The sequence below is a fragment of the Zeus faber genome (genome assembly GCF_960531495.2).
Source record: "Zeus faber genome assembly, chromosome: 5".
Lineage (NCBI taxonomy): Eukaryota > Metazoa > Chordata > Actinopteri > Zeiformes > Zeidae > Zeus > Zeus faber.
In genome coordinates, this window is record NC_137192.1 from 4,110,156 (window position 1) to 4,128,750 (window position 18,595).

The 18,595-nt window shown below is 40.9% G+C and overlaps 1 protein-coding gene across 1 annotated transcript in view; it reads left to right on the forward strand.

Moving 5' to 3' along the window:
- nfasca (neurofascin homolog (chicken) a) overlaps positions 1–17,667 on the forward strand; it is a gene marked incomplete at its 5' end in the record, with an annotated part of 54,281 nt that extends 36,614 nt beyond the window's left edge. Inside the window, 3 exons of the mRNA XM_080000248.1 lie at positions 2,269–2,400; positions 3,589–3,658; positions 13,712–17,667. Of these exons, the coding sequence (XP_079856374.1) occupies positions 2,269–2,400; positions 3,589–3,658; positions 13,712–13,940 (431 nt within the window). The 3' untranslated portion in view covers positions 13,941–17,667. The remainder of the gene's footprint in view (positions 1–2,268; positions 2,401–3,588; positions 3,659–13,711) is intronic.
- Positions 17,668–18,595: the final 928 nt, after the last annotated feature.

Sequence of the window (18,595 nt, forward strand, 5' to 3'; positions counted from 1 at the left end):
GTAAAAGTATGTGGCCAGGATGTAGAGGAAAGGAAAGGAGAGATGTGACTAAACTATAAATAACTACAATTTTTCAAAATGAAGCAATAAGTACAATGAAAAGTACAGTTCATCGAAATGTATGAAGTACATGTAACTAAGTGCATGTAACTATTTACTACCCACCTCTGGTCACACCTTCCTCTCTGTTTATTTTTATTTTTGAATTATTCTAGTCATTGCTCGTAGCTCGGCCCTGTCATAACTGACACGTCTTTCTGCTGTAAAGATGCAGCGCTTCTACTTTTACCCCTTTCTTTTGGTCTTTTACCTTTTTTGAAATTTTCTTTCCTCTTTTTCGTTGGATGAGAAGGAGTACGGGTCCATGGCGAAATGAGATAAACAATGCTTCGTTGCCCTACACCCCCGCTGTTCCATCCCAGACAATAAAACTTTTAAAAGGAAAAAAAAAAAAAAAAAGAGGTTCTTTCCAAGGTGTTAAATTACTGCCAGCCCGGCCACAATGTGGCCGGTGGAAGCCAATTCATCGGGGAGTCCAGTTTTGTTTTGAAACTCTGATGTCCACAGCATAGTGGTTGTCTGAAGGAACACCTGCTCCGTATATATATCTAGCGCTTCACACTTTTTAAAAATATTTTTTTCTCTGAAGAGTTTTATATACCCCATGGGGTCATCAAATGGAAAACAACAATCTGAACCAGTCAGGGTTGATGGGATTTGATATGAAAAAGTTGCACCATGTACCGGCCAAAGGTACAGGCACAGGAGTTCAGGTCATGTGGAGGGGAGCGAGGGGGGTGGGATCGGGTGCACTGCATTGTTTTCCATCTCTATGGCTCAGAAGGCGTCTCTCTTCCCCGCTTGCTTGATGACCTTTTGCTAATAATCCACCGAGGGCTTTGACTTGTAGGGGGAATACCCAGGCCACCTGCCCCCCCCCCATGGAGTGTGATTGGCGCTTTTTCATTGTGTTTCCAAGGCAACAGGACAGTGAGAATTGTGCCGGTTAAACAGCAGCCACCCATTATGGTGGCGAATCTGATTGAGGGCGCCAAGTACCATCTGAGGGTGTACTCCCACGAGCAACACAGCATCAGCAGCAAATATGTCACCTTTGAGACAAGCGCAGGTGAGACCACAGCTGCAGGGTGACATTTGGGGTCACTGGGGTGGGAGTTGGGGGTTGCTTCATTCGGGCCGGGTGCGGCACACAAGGCGAGAACCACAGCCTGTGATAGTTTGATCACTTTGGCTAAGCCTCCACACTGGTGTAGTACCTATTATGGTTTTTTTTTTGCTAGCATGCACTTCGAGTTTTGGCAAATTTGGCTCATGGATGATGCCGATGTTGATTGCTACTCCATCCTGTGGCAGGAGAAATGCTCATATACGGTGAAATATGTTCTGCTCCCTGGGTCCTATTTCCATTTCTGACCATGTGCAGGTATACAGATTAATTGTACATACGACAGAAAATGTGGCAATTCTCAACTTTTTCTCTTAAAAGGCTGTGTGGTTCCACAAAGGAACATTGGCAATTAAAGGACCATGTCACTTAGTGGCTGGTTCTTCACGTTCCTGATGTGGGTCTTTGGGATATTAAAAGGTTCTTAACTCTTATTCATGCTATTGGCTGGTGGGTGATGGCCTGAATTAGGTAGATAACAAGACCCTTCACGGTCCTGGGGTATCTTAAGGAAAGTGGCGCAAATATCTTCTTTAAAGAACCTTGCTCTGACAGGTTCTTTGTAGAAAGAAAACAAATGGTTCTTCTAGTGGAACATTCAGACAAACCATTTCCTGTTCCAGGTGGCACCTTTATCTTTCTGCGCATTAAAAGCTGTCAGCATGTAATTACACCAAATTGGACTTTGTTTGGTTAGTCAAAGTCAGCACAGGAGTTGTCCACATTGGGAGGCGAAATTCATTGCTTTTTGTCCAATGATAATATGATAATTACCTCTCACATTTCCAACGCTTTCAAAATGACCTGTCCTAACCCTTCCAAGCTGTTGCGATTTGTATGTCACGTAATGTGTCAGGAAACGGAAGACAAATGAAAAGCACTGTAAAAGGCCGTAAACTATGAGGCTCTCTGCTCAACTGGGACCTCCAGTCCTAACGTTGGACTGCCGTGTCGAATGGGTTGCAACCGTCTCTTATTTTAGTCAAGAAAAACACACTCATTACTTTTCGTGTTTGTTCTCCCCTTGTGTTTCTACCCTATCCCTCTTTCTGTTTGTGTCCGTATGTCGGTTGTGTCTCCAGCCTACATTAAGGACCAGGTGGACATCGCCACCCAGGGCTGGTTCATCGGGCTCATGTGCGCCATCGCACTGATCGTCCTCATCCTCCTCATCGTCTGCTTCATCAAGAGGAGTCGAGGGGGCAAGTACCCAGGTAAGGTCCAGTGGGGGAAATGTTGACGATTATTTTTTAACCAGTTGTTGTTGAGAAAGGCCAAAACATGCTTTACTACCTTAAAAGTCCAGGTTTTGTAGGCAGGACTTGGGGATTACTTCAACAGGCCAAGGCACTGACCTGATCATTGAAAAAAGTCCATATTCAAAGATTAACCCCACAGAAGCAATTTTGTGCTACATAGCTACTGATATACAATGACTGAAGTTATTTGACATCGAGAAAAATAGGGTGCTTTTAATGTTTTACAGTTTTTGTAACATCTAGGTGGCCGCTGCCTGACTGGTTGCCCAAAGTTTTTAGGTAGGTGACTGACGTCAGTGTGTTTGTCTCGAAGTGCAGAATAATAACCCAATGGCTATGGAACTGGGAATAAGAAAACACCATAAACCCCCCCACTCGCCCCCCAAAAAAACTAACAGAATAATAAAAACTTTAAACCTAAAACAGGGAAATGTTAATAGAATAGCGTGTTTCTCTTGTGATTGCGTTTATTTATTTCAATCAGACCGGTCAGGGGAAATGAACAAACGTCGCCAAAACAGACAATTAAAGGATAGTGTGGCAGTTCTCCTAACACACGCTACCCAAGTGGTGTTTTCAGGGCCCTCGGGCACAGAGACACAGACGACGGGGAGTTGTAGACACCAGTTTATTGTAGAGAGTTGGCCAGTTGGAATTAGCCCAGGAGCAGATAGAACATGTCATGACAGGGCTCCTCTCCTGAGTGTGTGTGGGGATGAGGGTTTTAACCTGTTGCTGGGTAGACCAACCAACAAACAACAGCCACTCTGACCCAATCACCTGGATCCAGGTCAGGTGTTGCTGCTCAAACCACACCAACCCCACACAACAGATAGGTTTGATATTTTTCAACCCCTGCCTTATTAAATTGTTGTTATTAAATTGTTGATTCCCTTCATTTAATTAAACTGTTCATAGCACAACCTCACTAAACCACTACTGCTATTAAGAAACTTACCACTCTGCTGCAGCCTCTCCCTGTGCTTCAATGTAGTCCAATGGGGCAAAGTTTAAACCTTAAAAAGCATGTTAAATCTCCCTTTCAATAACAGGAAACTCACATTATTTTATTGCAATTTTCAATTGCAATATGATAATTCTAATATTTAATCACACCATTTTTCATTTGTGCCTATCCCACAGTGCGAGATAAGAAGGATTTGCCTTTGGATCCTGTGGATCAGAAAGACCCGGATGGATCCTTTGATTACCAGTAAGTATCGCTGCAAAGTCTCTGCTGCATCTGTGTGTGCAATGCATCTGAAGATCATGACTTTGGAATGTGATTTTTGGAGGATTTTTACGTTCAATTAGGGTTGTTCAGTGACTTCTTTCATGCCTGTAACAATAGGCTCACTGTTTGTAACAGAACTATGACATGGGTAGAAAAGATATAAATGACTATGGGTGTAAAGAATATGCTACAAGTTTCATAGTTTTGTCTGAAAATGCATCAGACAGACTTAGTTGTGATATTTTTTAACTATCTTGTGGATTTAGAATCAGACTAGGTTTATGAATTTAGACTTTTCCTCCCCACTCATTATTGACAATTATTATGGAGATTGACAGTTAATGACAATCAAAACAACATTTCAAATAGCCATCTTTCCAAATTGTAAAATAAATACCGTATCATAAAAGATCTACTTTTTTTCATCTATAAATATTATTTTGTTGATTGGTGCAAAAAGCGTATATATTTTTTTAAATATTAAAAAAATAATATTTTTTAATTAAAAAAGAAAATATATATATATATATATACACAGTGTATATATATGTGTGTATATATATATATATATATATATACATAAAAACATTACATTTTTCGGCCAAATTGAGCCAAAACTAGAACCTAAATGAAAAAAAATATTGTAAATTAAAACTAATTTAGATAAGGTCAGGAAAAAGCAAAACATGGAAAAATCAAGCTGGTCAAGAGCTCATGAAACTCAACTGGAGCTAAACCATGAAACTGAAAGGGAAATTTTGAAATAGTACAGAAAATAGTATTTATGTGATATTGGGGTAGAAAGTTCCAGTGCTTTCAGAAGCAGTCTGCATGTGCCAGGAAGTGAGTGACGTGTCGTTTGCTCCTTCCAGGTCCCACTGATCGTTCTGGACTCATGCTTCCTCGTGGGGAACCGAGACTCTCTCTGTCTCTTTGTCTGTCGAACACCCCAGTACAGCACTTAAAAACCTAACAAATTTACGGCACCCAGTCAACATTTAAATATTCTAACAACAACAAGAAATAATCCTGTCGACAGCACACTGACTAATGTTCCTTGAGCAAAAATATCTACTCTGCTCAGTTTTGTGCAATAGTGCTTAACTGATCAGTCCTATTTTGATAGAACAATTTAGTCAAATTAGCAAATAAAGACTCATGAACGATTCATTCCGAGTGAGCAAATTTTAAATGACTCGGGAGTCACTGCAGCCAAAGAGTGGGTGAGCAAGCTAATCTTCAACTCACAAACTGAAAATAATTACAGAGGACTGAAATAAAGTCCAAGGAAATAAATAAATGATTTAGACAGAATGTAATGATTCTTGCGACGAAACCATTCACAACTCAGTCACTCTGACTCTCGTAAGTCCTCCCTCACTCACCCACATGTTACACCAACCAAATCAGAAGGAGTCAGAAAATTGTATTGACTTGTAATTGTAAATTGACTCTTTTTACTGAGTGATTTGTCGTAACCAAATCTCAAAATAGAGTCTAACCTCTCGTCACTAATTCAAATATATTTCTTTGTTGATAACTGGTTAAAACTGAGAATAACGTCTCATATTAATTGCTTATATATACAGTATATTTATATTATGTAATTGCATACATATAATAACACAGAGTGCCATTGGGGTCAAACCCAGGACCTTCTTGCTGTGAGGCATCAGTCGAATGCCCTGTGCCACCGTACCGCTCGTCTCGCAAGATGAGATAAACGGATGACATGAACAAGCACAGACTGAGGACAGACGGCAAATATACATGCCAGAGTCTACTTAATTAGCAGTTTCGATCAAAGCAGAATTGCGTTATAATTACAGTTAAGAAATGCAGCCTGGGAATGACACCATATGCCAACAATGGTGGCAATACTATAATTGTACATCTACATGGGTAATTGGGAAGCTAATTTTAAACTCACCGATGTAATCGACAGTTATTATCAGCTGGTGGCGCTGCGCTGAAATGCTTCTAACTCTGTGTTCCATTCCCTTGGAGGGGAATATTTGTCCATAATGTTTCATGTTATTAATATTAATGCCCAACCCCTCTCTTGCAGTCTGGGTCACGAATAAGCTTGCTCTCTTGACTCGGGCACTAATCTCTCAGGCCTGCCCAACTGTGTGTGTGTATGTGTGTGTTCGTCTGTGGCTTGCATACACCATGTTCCTCTTATGGAGGACTTTTCTCCCACTTTCCTCCCCACATCCCCCCTCTCTTTCCTCTTGACCCTCTCACACTTTTTCCGAACTCCCCATGAACACTGAAATGGGGTCGTCTGTCACCAACAGGAACGACAATGAGAAGGAGAACCCGAACAGGTACTTCGGCTTTGTGGCACGGTCTCTCTCTCTCTCTCTGTCTCTCTGTCTCTCTCTCTCTCTTAGCCTGCGCATGCCTGGGTTGGGTGGGTGGGGGTTGTAGATCTTTGGGGCAGAAACTCGAAGAAATTGAAAGTGTGATTAACGCTCATGCTTGATAAGCCTTTTGCAAGTTAAGGTTAATATAACGTCCATCTGAACAAACCAGTTTGGTTTAAGTGGGGCAACATCTGGCAGGAGGTGCTGGACAGGCTCAGCTCGGTGTCTTTCCTTGTGGGTGTCAAACATCAGATTCAGAATCTGAATCAGAAGTTTCAGAGTATTTGGTAAAGTTAATTTAAAAATTCAAGGAATTTGTAGTGGTGAGGATTGGTACCTTCCTCTGCTGACAACTAACATTCAAACATGTTATAAAAAAAGTACATAATAATAATAATAATAATAATAATAATAATAATAATAATAATAGTTGAATGTAAAAATGTGAATAAAAATAGCCAAATATACACAAATTGCCAAAAATAATAAACAACACAAATAGACAAATACATTGAAATATACAGAACATACCTTCAGAGCAAGGCTCTCAAATCACAGGCATACTCCCACATCGGGCCCACGAGACTATTTAATGTGGCTCACAATTGAATTTTAAAATCTGGGTTTCACTTCAATTAATCCACACAATTGTACTTAATGTTTTCAGATTATAAAACAATCAAATAGAATATAAAAAAAAAACATTTAATGATACTGTTTCTATTTCCTTTACTTATTTTCAATATGCAGATTATTAGCCAATCACTTTTCACAAAAAAAGGGACAGTTTGTTTCTCCCTTTATTTTTAACGCCCTGGCACTGCAGGTTATTTTAGTTTGACCCCTGCTTTCGAGGGTTTTCTTTACTTGTTCTCCTTCTTTTTACTTTATTTACTGTAAATGATAAACAGAACATAAAACAGGGACAAGCAGGCAAACAAGAACCAGTGACCAAAACCACCAAACAAACAAACAAACCAATCAAAAACATATAATAACAACAAATACATTTAAAAAACATTGCACAAGTTTATCTTGGTCCTGTCATTTCCAGAACACATCATAACGACTTCTACATGTTCTCGACTTGAGGCTGAAGCTGTAGATGTTGGCGCAGATAAAGCCATGCACAACATTGACGTTAATGCTAATAAATGCGGTAATACCTGTATTTACCTTCTGCGTGCCCAAGACTTTTTTTTTTTATCCTACGAAAACATCACATCTGTTTGCAAAGTATGTTACAGTTTAAGCAATGATGAGGTTATGGATATCAACCATTACTATTGCCCTAAGGGGCGCTATCTCTCGTTGCACGGTTCAAACCGTGAGCCTGCAAACCCAGATTTTTTATTAATTTTTTTACAAAAAATGCTATGAAAAGTTTGTTTCATAACAGTCATAACACTCTTATTTAATGTGTGCTGGTTTGGCAGTTAGTTGAGTTAATTACACTGTAATTAAGTGTACAGATGTTAAAACGACATTGCAGCTGCGTTCCTCAGGTCCGCCACCCAAGACCTTTACTGAAATGTATATGAAAAACACACACACAACAAACACAAAACACAACAAAGCATGTCAAACTCTTCACAGATCCAGTGTTTCCATCCGGCACAGGGAGACGTAGTGATCCCTGAAAGGCAGGGCCGGGTTGAACAATGCGATCACCTCACTGCACTTAATGTTTTTTCGTCCGGCGTTAATTTCCCCACCCCTGCGCTCAGCTGACAGCTCAAAGGTGTCCCCGCTACCTGTGTGGGCGGGAATCCTTGCAGGGAAATCAATTTGCACTTCGTCGTGTGGAGGGTCTATCTTTGGCGCAGTTTGACACACCACAAGGAACTGGGTTTCATGGAAGGAGAGACGGGGGGCAGTGAAAAACAAAGACTGTAGCAGCACGCCATCGCAATGATATGGATACCTCAGCGCAGCATGAGCAACTGAAAAGAAAACTGAAAATGTGCTGTTTGAGACTAAGAATGTGTCTTCCGAAAAAATTAAATGATATAAAATATCTGACAGATGTTTCTGACAGACGACTCTTACATTTTCTTTAAAATTATCCTTATTTATTTAGCATCGTTTGAGTTTGATGTGTGGGATCTACTGCTCATCAGGCAAGCAGGCCCATAAGGGTGTGGAAACATGTGGTGCCGTCAAGTTGTCTGACAGAACAAGCACCGCAAGCTACGCTTCATTATAAAATAAAACCAAATTTGAACTGCACATGCACACATGCATCTAATCTCTTGTCAGTCTGTCACTGAGATTGAAATTGTAAAATAAGTTGTGGTATGGGACTTGGGGACCCAGTTAGTTTGGTCACATGCCCCCGCATGTGAAAGGGTTTTTCTTTTTTTTTTTCTTTTTTTTTCGATAGTTATTTGACACTATGATGTTAAATCCCTCAGCTGTTTATCATCCGAATACATGCTATACTGCACTGTTCACTAAGTTAACTATGTTTATTTAATTTTTTATTAATTTGCCCGACGTCTTTATTACTCCATGCCTTGCAGTGGTGATGTCATAAAGCATTCTAAATGACATTGGGTAATGTTTTGCACTTCCATTGAAGTCCATGAGTGAACGAGATAACACGCTGTTCAGAACAATAGAAAGCATTGTTTTTCAGCATAGAATGGAACCCCCTTATCTTTACAGCGCATGTGTCTTGCTCATGAGCACCAGGACAATTCAGTGCTGTAGGCCGAGGGTTAAAACCGTCCAATGGTGAACCAGTACAAATTGGACTGTATATCAAAAATGATGGTCAGTGAGTGAGCCATCATTTTTATTATTCATACACTTGTATTTCCCTAGGTAATTAAGTTCCATATTTCTTTATTCCAAATAGCCTAAAATCAGCACCGGCTCCTCCTATAAACCAGGGGTTTCAAATTATAAGTCCCAAACCGTTCAATGTTTTCTGGTGGTCGCTAGATGATTTTGACGTAAAAAAAAATATTTGATATATTATATATTAAATATATTAAAAATGTTTTAATAGCTCTTAAAAAATATATATCTGAAATAATTCTCAGTTAAATGATTCAGAAGATGCACAATGAATTACTTTTCAGTAGGCTACATTTTCCATAAGAGAGACAGACAGCGTCTATGTGGTTGTGTCTCTGTAATCATAGCAACCTCACTCTCTCACCCCTGTCCCTGAGCCCGACAGCGCAGGAGAAGAGGAGACACTTTACTGTCACAAAAACTGCTGCTACGCTGACTCTCTGCACAGTGTGCATGGGAATAAATGTCAATATTATTGGACCAAATGGGTCAAATTCTGATGGGGAAATTAGTCATTTTGCAGGGGTAGTGACGCTCAAAAAAATGTATCAACCGTTTTACAGCCGCTTCTTTTCCACTGATTGTGTGCGGAAAAAATTATTTTGGGCCCCTGTCGGACCAGGTTGTAATTACATGGTTTGGCCACTATGTCAAATTGTCTTCAAAGCTCGTCGCTGTTGCTAGGGGCTTCCTCAGAAGAAGCACTGATCCAATCAGAGCTACGTCAGATCAATCCACGTCAGATCAATCTGATCTGATCCACGTCAGATCAATCTGCTCACTGACTCGCAAGCTTACGGGTCACAAGTCAGACTCAGAGCTGCTCAACTCGAGTTGACAGCTGACTATCAAGTCATCCAGTCACTTACTCGCACCCGCTGAACCAACGGGTCCCACCCACTCCCAGTCCTCACTGATTCAGGCCACCGTCTGTTACAGGAAAATCATCCATATCATTGTGATAAAAAACTGAAAGACCAAGAGTTCTCAAACGGAAAACATTTTTTTTTAAATTATTTATAATTCAAATTTAATTTAAATGTTATGATCAATCAGAATTGAGTATAAGTAAACTACTAAAAATGGACAAATTAACATTCATGGAAGGTTACTGACTGTCACTGTGGCATGGAACTTGTGGGTGAGTGAGTGATTTTGTGCAACCTGAGTCAGACCTTCGGTTCCGGGCTGGAAGTGCGAATACTTAGTGACTGAGTGAATCACCCCCTCACTCAGAGTCGGAGTTAGACCTTGACTTCAGCTCCAGCAGGCTGGGAGAGCCAGAAATTTGTGCAGCCCACGTCAGATCAATCTGCTCAGGCAAGGAGGCGGGCTCCGGGCTGGGAGAGCGAGTACAGAGTTGATACAAGCACCAAAGTGCCAACTCAGGCAGGATCAGGGCGCCAGAACAGTGTGTTTTTATTTTAGATGTATGTTATTTTATTTTCCTTTGTTTCCTCATGGATTGAAACAAGCACCTTTTGAATGGGGACACTTTCTCCATCACTCTCTTACCACCCCTTGCCGGGCTCCCGGCTGGGAGAGCAAGTACTGATTTGAAACGAGCACAGTGCGTGATGGGGACAATTTCTCCATCACCCACCCCGTCTTACAACTACTATATGTTTAATTAAATAGCTGAAGTTACCCCACAGCCTATCATTGAATTTAATATCCACCAAACCACACAAGGTGAATTTAGAACGTTTGTGGCGTCCCTGCTGCAGGAATGGCATTTTAGAACATTCTCCAAGTGGTTTTCTGGCTTGGCATCTGCATTCTTGAAGCCGTGGTTCACTGTGTGTTTCGTGCCCTTGTCCCGTCATGTCTGATGTCATGTTTTTTCTGTTCTAGCAAGCCCATCTTTTGTCTTTTATCCTTTACTTCCCCCTCTCTTTCTCTCTCTCTCACTCTCTCTTTCTCTCTCTCCCCTCTCTTTCACTCATTTCTCATTTCTTTTATACCCATTGGTCCAAAGGTCTCTGGAAAGGTATGGAAGGGAATAAAAGCCTGCTGCATTGCCACCCTATAAACCCTGCCTCTAAATCCTGCCCAATATGCATTATTTATTAGCGCTGATTTGCAATGGGTTTTAATTCATTACCTTGCACAGCAACCTCAACTTAGTAAACTCCACAACGTTGAAACTTTCATTTGTATCGACAGCATTTGTCTGATTCAAAACATGTCATCCTGTTTTTGTTTGATATGAATCGATCAAGAGTAGTTTGCATACATGGCTTTCTTGAACACACTCAAGTTCAGAGGTTGTGATGGGAGTCTGCGTCCTTTGTTATGCAAGTGAGTTCAAGTTACTCTCCGCCTTTCTTATTTTTTAGCTCCCCCACTCCAACAATAAAGCAAAAATATATATCCTATTCAGACTCTTTCACTCCTGATATGTTTTCAAGTCCGAGAAATAATGGCGTCCCTCAGCGAATCCCTCTCACTCCCAGGTAAAACGAAGAGGCCTTCTGCTTTATCTCTGACACACATAAAGAGATGAGTCAGTGGTACTGGCAATGTTTATTCTCCACTCCTGCACCGTATCGCAGGTACCATATCGCCCAAATTCTTTTCTGCCAGGGCACACTTTTCACGATAAATATTCCAATGGCACCCCACTATCCTGTTAACCACAAAAAACCTCAAAACATCTATAACTGTCCTTGTGATTATGGCCTGCTAATAGTTAGTGATGCAAGACTTGTGAACGATTTGTTCGTAGCGAACAAATGTCTTAAATGTCTCAGGAGTGGGGAGACATTCTGGTAGAAAAGTGGCCAAGTGAGTCAAACCTCGACTCACAAACTGAAAATAATTACTGAGGAGAAATTTGGCATAAATTAATATCGAAAGTGACTGATTTACACTTTGCATTCCACCAAAATAAATAATTTGGGCAGAACTAAATGATTCTTATGAGAATTCCATTTAGAACTCAGAGCCAGCTGACAAACGCCTTTCGCCCGTGCAATACACCTGTATCAAATTATAAAATTTCAATGTCTCATTTTACTGAGTGACTCATCAACAACCAAATCTCAAAAAAGAGTCAAACCTTCATCACTACAAATAGTCTTCACTTTCAGAGTGAAACTTGTTCTGGTGAACACAGAGCTGGATGGAACTGTAACTGATGAGTTGGATTGATTACTCCAGTCTTGTAGGTCTATTCTCGCAACACAAGAGTTAATTTTGAATTATTATTTAAGGAGAATTTGAACGTTTCTTTCACGGCACACATGGCGAGCTCTCACCTCGGTTGAAAACACTGCAATAATCAATTCAAATTTCAGGAACCTTTAACGAAAAGTTTTCCCACCTGGCAAGCTCTTTGAGAAAAAGGTTTCTCCATAGAAACGATAATCTCCTCAACTCTTATCAATGCGCAACGTCAAATTTCGTTCTTTCTCTCTTTCTGTGCGCTCAATTTTCCTCCCTATATACTCTGTTTCTCTGTCTCTGAGACAGAGAAACGAGTCAGATGGGTCGATAAAAAGTTGATGAGCACGCGGCTCCCGGATTCTGCCCAGGTTTGATATGCCGCACCTGAGGTGTGAGATGGTTCTCGATTGTCCTCTGGTGCTCTTTCATTTTGTGGGGGGAAAATTGCCCCAGTGTATAGAACGTATCCACATGCAGCATGACATGTTTTCAGACATTTCGCAGTGCGCTACATAGCCCTCAGATAAACCAACTTTTTTCTCGGTTGAATAAAAGATGAGTGTCGTTTGCCAAGGAACACAGTGCGATTGTCGGGCATGAACAGGAATTACAATGGCAAATAACTGTCAAAGAGCTCGATTGGTGCATCCCTCTCTGTGCTCAGGAAATGCCTTTCCCGCTGTTTTGCTGCTAGCTTGTTCTTGAGTCTAGAAAGCAAATGCTGGTCGATGGTCGTTCCCTATGCATGAAGTCCCCCCAATGAGCAGTTTGAGTTTGGGGAAGTGTAGCCATGCTCTGAATTGAGATCGTGCAGCTCTCATGTCAGAATATGGCCCCTAGGTAAGCATGCGTATGGGAATGTGCGTGTTTACAAAGGGAAGTACTTATATATGCTTTAAAAAAATGTGAATTTAAAATTCTACAAGGTCAGACATCAGTCATTCTGGACTGCTTGTAGACACTTGGCGCAAGTTCTGTCCATTTTTAGAGAAGGGTACAAACTACAAAGGTGGACATTGAAAACAAACCTTTGGACTGCTACAGTATGTCGAGGACTAATCCGGATATATTAGAAAACCCTCCTTTTTGTATTGAAATGTCTCCCCTCCACACACTTGCATTTTTAATCGAATCTTCTTCAAGTTGAATTGCCCAAAACGCTTACATTTCTTTGAATGGTTATGCGCAGCAAATCTGCCAACCAAGCTGGTTTACATGGTTTCCGCCATTTTCCAAGAACTTGATTGAAAAGTGCGATCGAGAGCCAAACGAAGGAAATTTGACAACAAAAGCAAGATGGACTTTTGTTTTGGCTACAGTGCGTGACCGTTTTCGAAAAGACTCAAGACCTGTCCTACCCTACGATGCCAAAATCTGTGTTTTAAATTGTATCCATTGATTGAAAAGGGCATCGCAGTGTGAATGGAGGGCCAAAATGGGGAGGGTTTAAAATATATCTGGATTAGATGTGGGCCTGTGTATTCGGCCGACACAGGTCTAGGAAGCCTGACTTTTCAACAGGAGCCAACGCTAGAGACACCCGAAGAGGCCTCTTGACAAATTGTTTCCTAACCTCTGCTTTAACTCCCCCTTCTTCATCTCCCATCGCATTTAAGGCAGGTGGAAAACCAAAACCCCAATTCTCCGGTTCGAACCCCTAACCCTCCCCCTACCGTATTTTTTGTCTCCACAGTAGCGACGAGGACAACAAGCCGCTGCAGCGCAGCCAGACGTCGCTGAACGGGAACGTGAAGGAGAGCGACGACAGCCTGGTGGACTACGGCGAGGGCGGCGATGGGCAGTTCAACGAGGACGGCTCGTTCATTGGACAGTACACAGTCAAGAAAGACAAGGACGAGACGGAGGGCAACGAGAGCTCCGAAGCCACGTCACCCGTCAACGCCATTTACTCCCTGGCATAGCCTACCACGGTGCCCACTTCCTAGGAGACCTGAGTGTCTACGGGGAGACCGCTAGCTCAAACACGATGCTCAATCGCGCACACACACAAACACACACACACACACGCACACAACGAAACACGCAAGTATATAAATATATGAATATAGGACAGTCGGGAAGACTGTTTTACTGTAGGCTGCGGCTGCTGCTAATAGCGCGGCGTAGCAGCCATATTCTTCCTTAAGATGTAGGGTTGGAGGATTGAAGGCGAAGGAGACCCTGAGCTTAGTGTTAGTGCTTTTATTATTTTCTTTTATTTTCGAGTCATTTTTTTTCTTGTCGATGTTGTCGTTGCTATTGGTCCAGGCTCGAGGAATTTGGCCCAAGGTTTTACATGGTCAAAAGTTTGGAAATAAATTAATAGTGCCCTTTTATTTATTCTTATTCCTTATTTAATTAAAAATGTCCCTAAGCCTGCCCCGTCCCCCACCACCCGCAACCTACCCCACCTCCACCCCACGCACCCAATCTCTCAAGTGTGCCTTCAGGGCAGCTTTTTTTGTTTTGTTTTTTGTGTTTGTTTCCTCTCTGAACAATAACCCTGCCCCTCCCTTTACTCCGTCCACCGACACCGCCCTTCAACACCTGCATTGCTTCCTGCTAGCCCCCTACTGTGTAACTTATCAGCTTGGAAGCACCACCTCAACAGGATGCTGGCAGATTAGTTTATCATATTGATATTTGCGCAATGAGAGATCTTGTTTTATTGTTTTTGTTTAGTTTACTTTAGTTTTGTTTGTTTGTTTTTTGTTTTTTTGCTGGTAAATGAGACATTGAATCCTTATGAGGACTGAATACAGTCCCGGCACATATTTTAGTGCCCCTGCAAAACTATGCACTATCACATCCTCCAAACTTTTATTTTATTATATTTATGTTTTTTGTCATTAGTATAACATTTTTAACAACTTTGCTTACTTAATCTCGGTCGACACATTTTGTCACTTCCACAACTGACATTGGTAGCCCAGGATTTCAAAATGTCCGCCGCCAACGAAGCTATTTGTGCGACATTTTTTTTTAATATAATTTTTTTTTGGCGCCAAGCTCTAGTATGTCGTTATAAATGGCATTTCAAATGAAAGAAGAATACATTATTTTGAAGCATGGTAGTATATTAGTGCAAGAAAAATTATGAAAGGGCAAACGCAGTGACAGTGATAAAAAAACAACAACGAAAAAACAAACCCAGTGTCTCTCCGTCCGTCGCTATCACGCAGTGGATGCTATGTCCTGGTTAGCGTACGGGCTGAGCAGGCCGCGATCCTCCTAGCTTTCAGAATTTTCAGAAGACTTTTCTTAACAAGCTTCTATATCAAATTTTTTTTATTTTATTTTACAGCCCAATTCATGTGTATATTTTTTATTTATTTTTTTATTTTTTATTTTTATTATTTCATTTCCAGAGAAAGAATAGGGGGAAACAATTAATTATCTTTTTTTGGGGAGGGATCACAGTTGAAAGTATTCAATGTATTTTGCCTGTTCTGCGACGCCACCATACGAATCGATGTCCTAGCAGGCGAGATGAGCGAGTGCTTATTGCTTTTGGAAACTCATTATGGCACTCACTTGTTGCATTGCTGCATTTCACACGGCGGCACTATTAAAATCTCCCGCGCTTAATCATAGATCGAGCAGGCTGACGAATTTGCGCATGGAGGTTGTTTTATTATTTTATATTACTATTTTTTAACATTATGTCAATAGTATTAATATATGGTAAACTAATATGGTAGGTAAAATATATGCCCTTTTTTGGACGGACTTACTTTCTTGTTTTTACTCCAGAAATAGCCAAAATAAATATATATCTCACAAGGGTATCTGACTGTAGATTATGAGATTTGCATCACAACACATTGGTCTGTACACAACGTTGTTTTTGTGGCAAAAGGCTTTTCTGCTGATGACACATATAAAAAAAATACATTTAAATCCATGTACCGTCATCTTTCATTAAAACATTCATGTTTATCTGTTCATTGTGCTGCTCTTCTGGTACTTGCATTGTATTACTCGTTCTTCCTCGCCGGTATTCTAATTTATGTGACGATGTGTCAGATTTATAATATTTATGCTTATTTTGTTCATTCATTCGGTACACATGGGTTCCCCCCGAATAATCAAGTGTTATTTTGTGTAAATATTTCAAAGGTTGCTTAGCTTCCCCCCACAACGTAAAAAAAGCAAGCAAAACCTGCTTAATTTGGCGGCAAAGTCAGTCACTACCCCTTAATTACAATGGGTTGCATATTGCACTCTTTGTGTGGTAGCTTTTAGATGACATTTGCACTCCTTTATAAAAGTAACCCGAGTACTGAAGGAATCGCCCCGACTCACTCCTTGAAGGCCTCTCTGCTTTCCTCGCTTTTGAAAATGTTTGTAATATATTGTACGGCCGTGGAGAGAGTCCAACTGGGGTTTTTTTTTATTTTCCTTGTTTTGTGCTGGTTTGGAAATATATGTTTGTGAAAGAGCAAAGATATGAGATTCTCTATTGTGTAAATAAAGAAGCACACGCCAGCACTAGCATTGGTGAAAAAACATTATAATCAGAAAGCTGCATTTTGCTGATGTGACAAAGAACCCTGATCCACCCGGATACATCCCCCTCCTCTTTAAAACTAGTGGACCGATTTGGGGGGGATTAACCCATATAAGGATTTGCAACCACCTGCCCAAGAAGAATCCCTCATTCAGAATCTCAAAAGTATTTTTTTGTTGTTGTTTTTGTTTTCTTGTTCGTCTGCTTTCTGGTCGGGATGTGGCTCAGCATTGATCTGGAATAGATCACAGGAAGCAGGAAACACCTCCAAACCCCCTTCACTGCCCCATTGCCCCACAAAGCCTTGCTCACCACACTCAGCGGATCATGGAACAATGGAAAGAAAGAATTACGCCTTTATGCTGATGACACACTGCTTTTCTGTCTTATTCCAGTTGTGCTGCAGTGGGTTAGGGAAGTAGTGTGTTGCGAAAAAAATATTCACTTGGTGCACATAACATTTTTTAGCAAGCAAAATTTTTAATGTGCTGATGTCATTCTTTATTTTATGGTTCACATCTTATTTGGCGTTTTTTTCCAATTAGTTCTCACTTTAAGCGACTTGTTTTTACCATCTGTACCAGAGCAGCTTGCCAAAGTCTCGCTTCTACACGCAAAAATAACAGCTTTTGTAAGTTACATCTAATCAACAGAAAAAAAAATGGCATAATATATTCACCGTGTATGCGTGTATGATGAAATGTTGCAACTTCTGCTAGAGACGCCTTCTTTATAGTAAAGCTATCTCTTTTTCTCTACCTCTTCCAGATGTGTCTTTCCTTGTCTCTGTTGGACTTTTTCCTGGTTCGCATACATCTTCTGACACTCATAATGAAGTTAATTATTATTAGAAAGATAGACAGATAGATTCATAGACCGATGAATGATTCATAGCTTGTGGAGCTAGTTCTGTCAAACAACTTGACAGCGCCACATGCTTCCAGCCTTATGGGCTCAGCCTATTTAAGCAGCCAATCCTTCCAGCCAACCTGCTTTGCTGGCTGCTTTGCTGCGCTCCCTCCACCTCCCCTGCATCCACCCATTGGGCTCTATTCTTATATTCAATGGGGGGATTCAAGCTCATCACTTCTATATTTCTAGCTCACTAAGTATGCCTATGTTTGCTGTGCACCTCGCCGGGAGGGATGAGCAGTGGATGAGTCGTCATCGCCAAACTCAAACGATGCAAAATAAATAAAGATAATTTTAAAATTAATCGAAGAGTTGTCTGTCATAAATTGTTTGTAGTGTTTAAATTGTATAAGAATGTGTACTGTATTGTAAAAATGAGATTGAATGTGTGAGGTAGATAGAGTAGGTAGGGTACTTACTTACAAAAAACTGTTACTCTTAACTGCACCCTTTTAAAAGCCTAGACCATAAATCTTTGATACCCTGCAAAGATATTCAATATAAAAGCTTTTTTTTTTTTCTTTTTACATTCTAGGACACAAGACAAACCGCGCTGCAGCCATGTTTCAATCCACAAACCCAACCCAACCATAATTCTCTTGTCTTATTGATTTATCCACTCCATACCTGTGTAAAGTGGATTACACCATTGTCATTAAACTGGTGTGGCCTCCCTTCTCCCATTACATGAAGGGGAAACAGCTGCTAGATTAATATAAAGGGACCACGGCATAAATTCAAGTCAAACAGATGAAGAGGTGAATAGGGTGTGGTAATGGCATGTTTTATTGAAAATAGCCCAATCCATTCTGCCTTGAAACCCCACGAGATGAGTGAATATTAATGTCCAGCCACTCTGTAGACCGCCACGGTTGCACCGCCGTGTCTCAATACATCAATGGATGAAAGCCATTAGCAACACAATCCATTGACTGTAAGAGTAAAGCTAGGGACGGTGATCATTACATCCCCCTTTGCTTAAGGGAGTGAGGGGAGCTGTACATCTCTGTATGTTCTGCGTGTTGTGTGTTCACTAATGAGATGGCAGGTACCCTCCTCGATGAAATCCGGCCTGCATAAATATTATTGTTTAATGGGTGATCTGTCACTCTCATATGAAAGTGTAATGGCTTTATTACAGCATTAGCCCGAGCC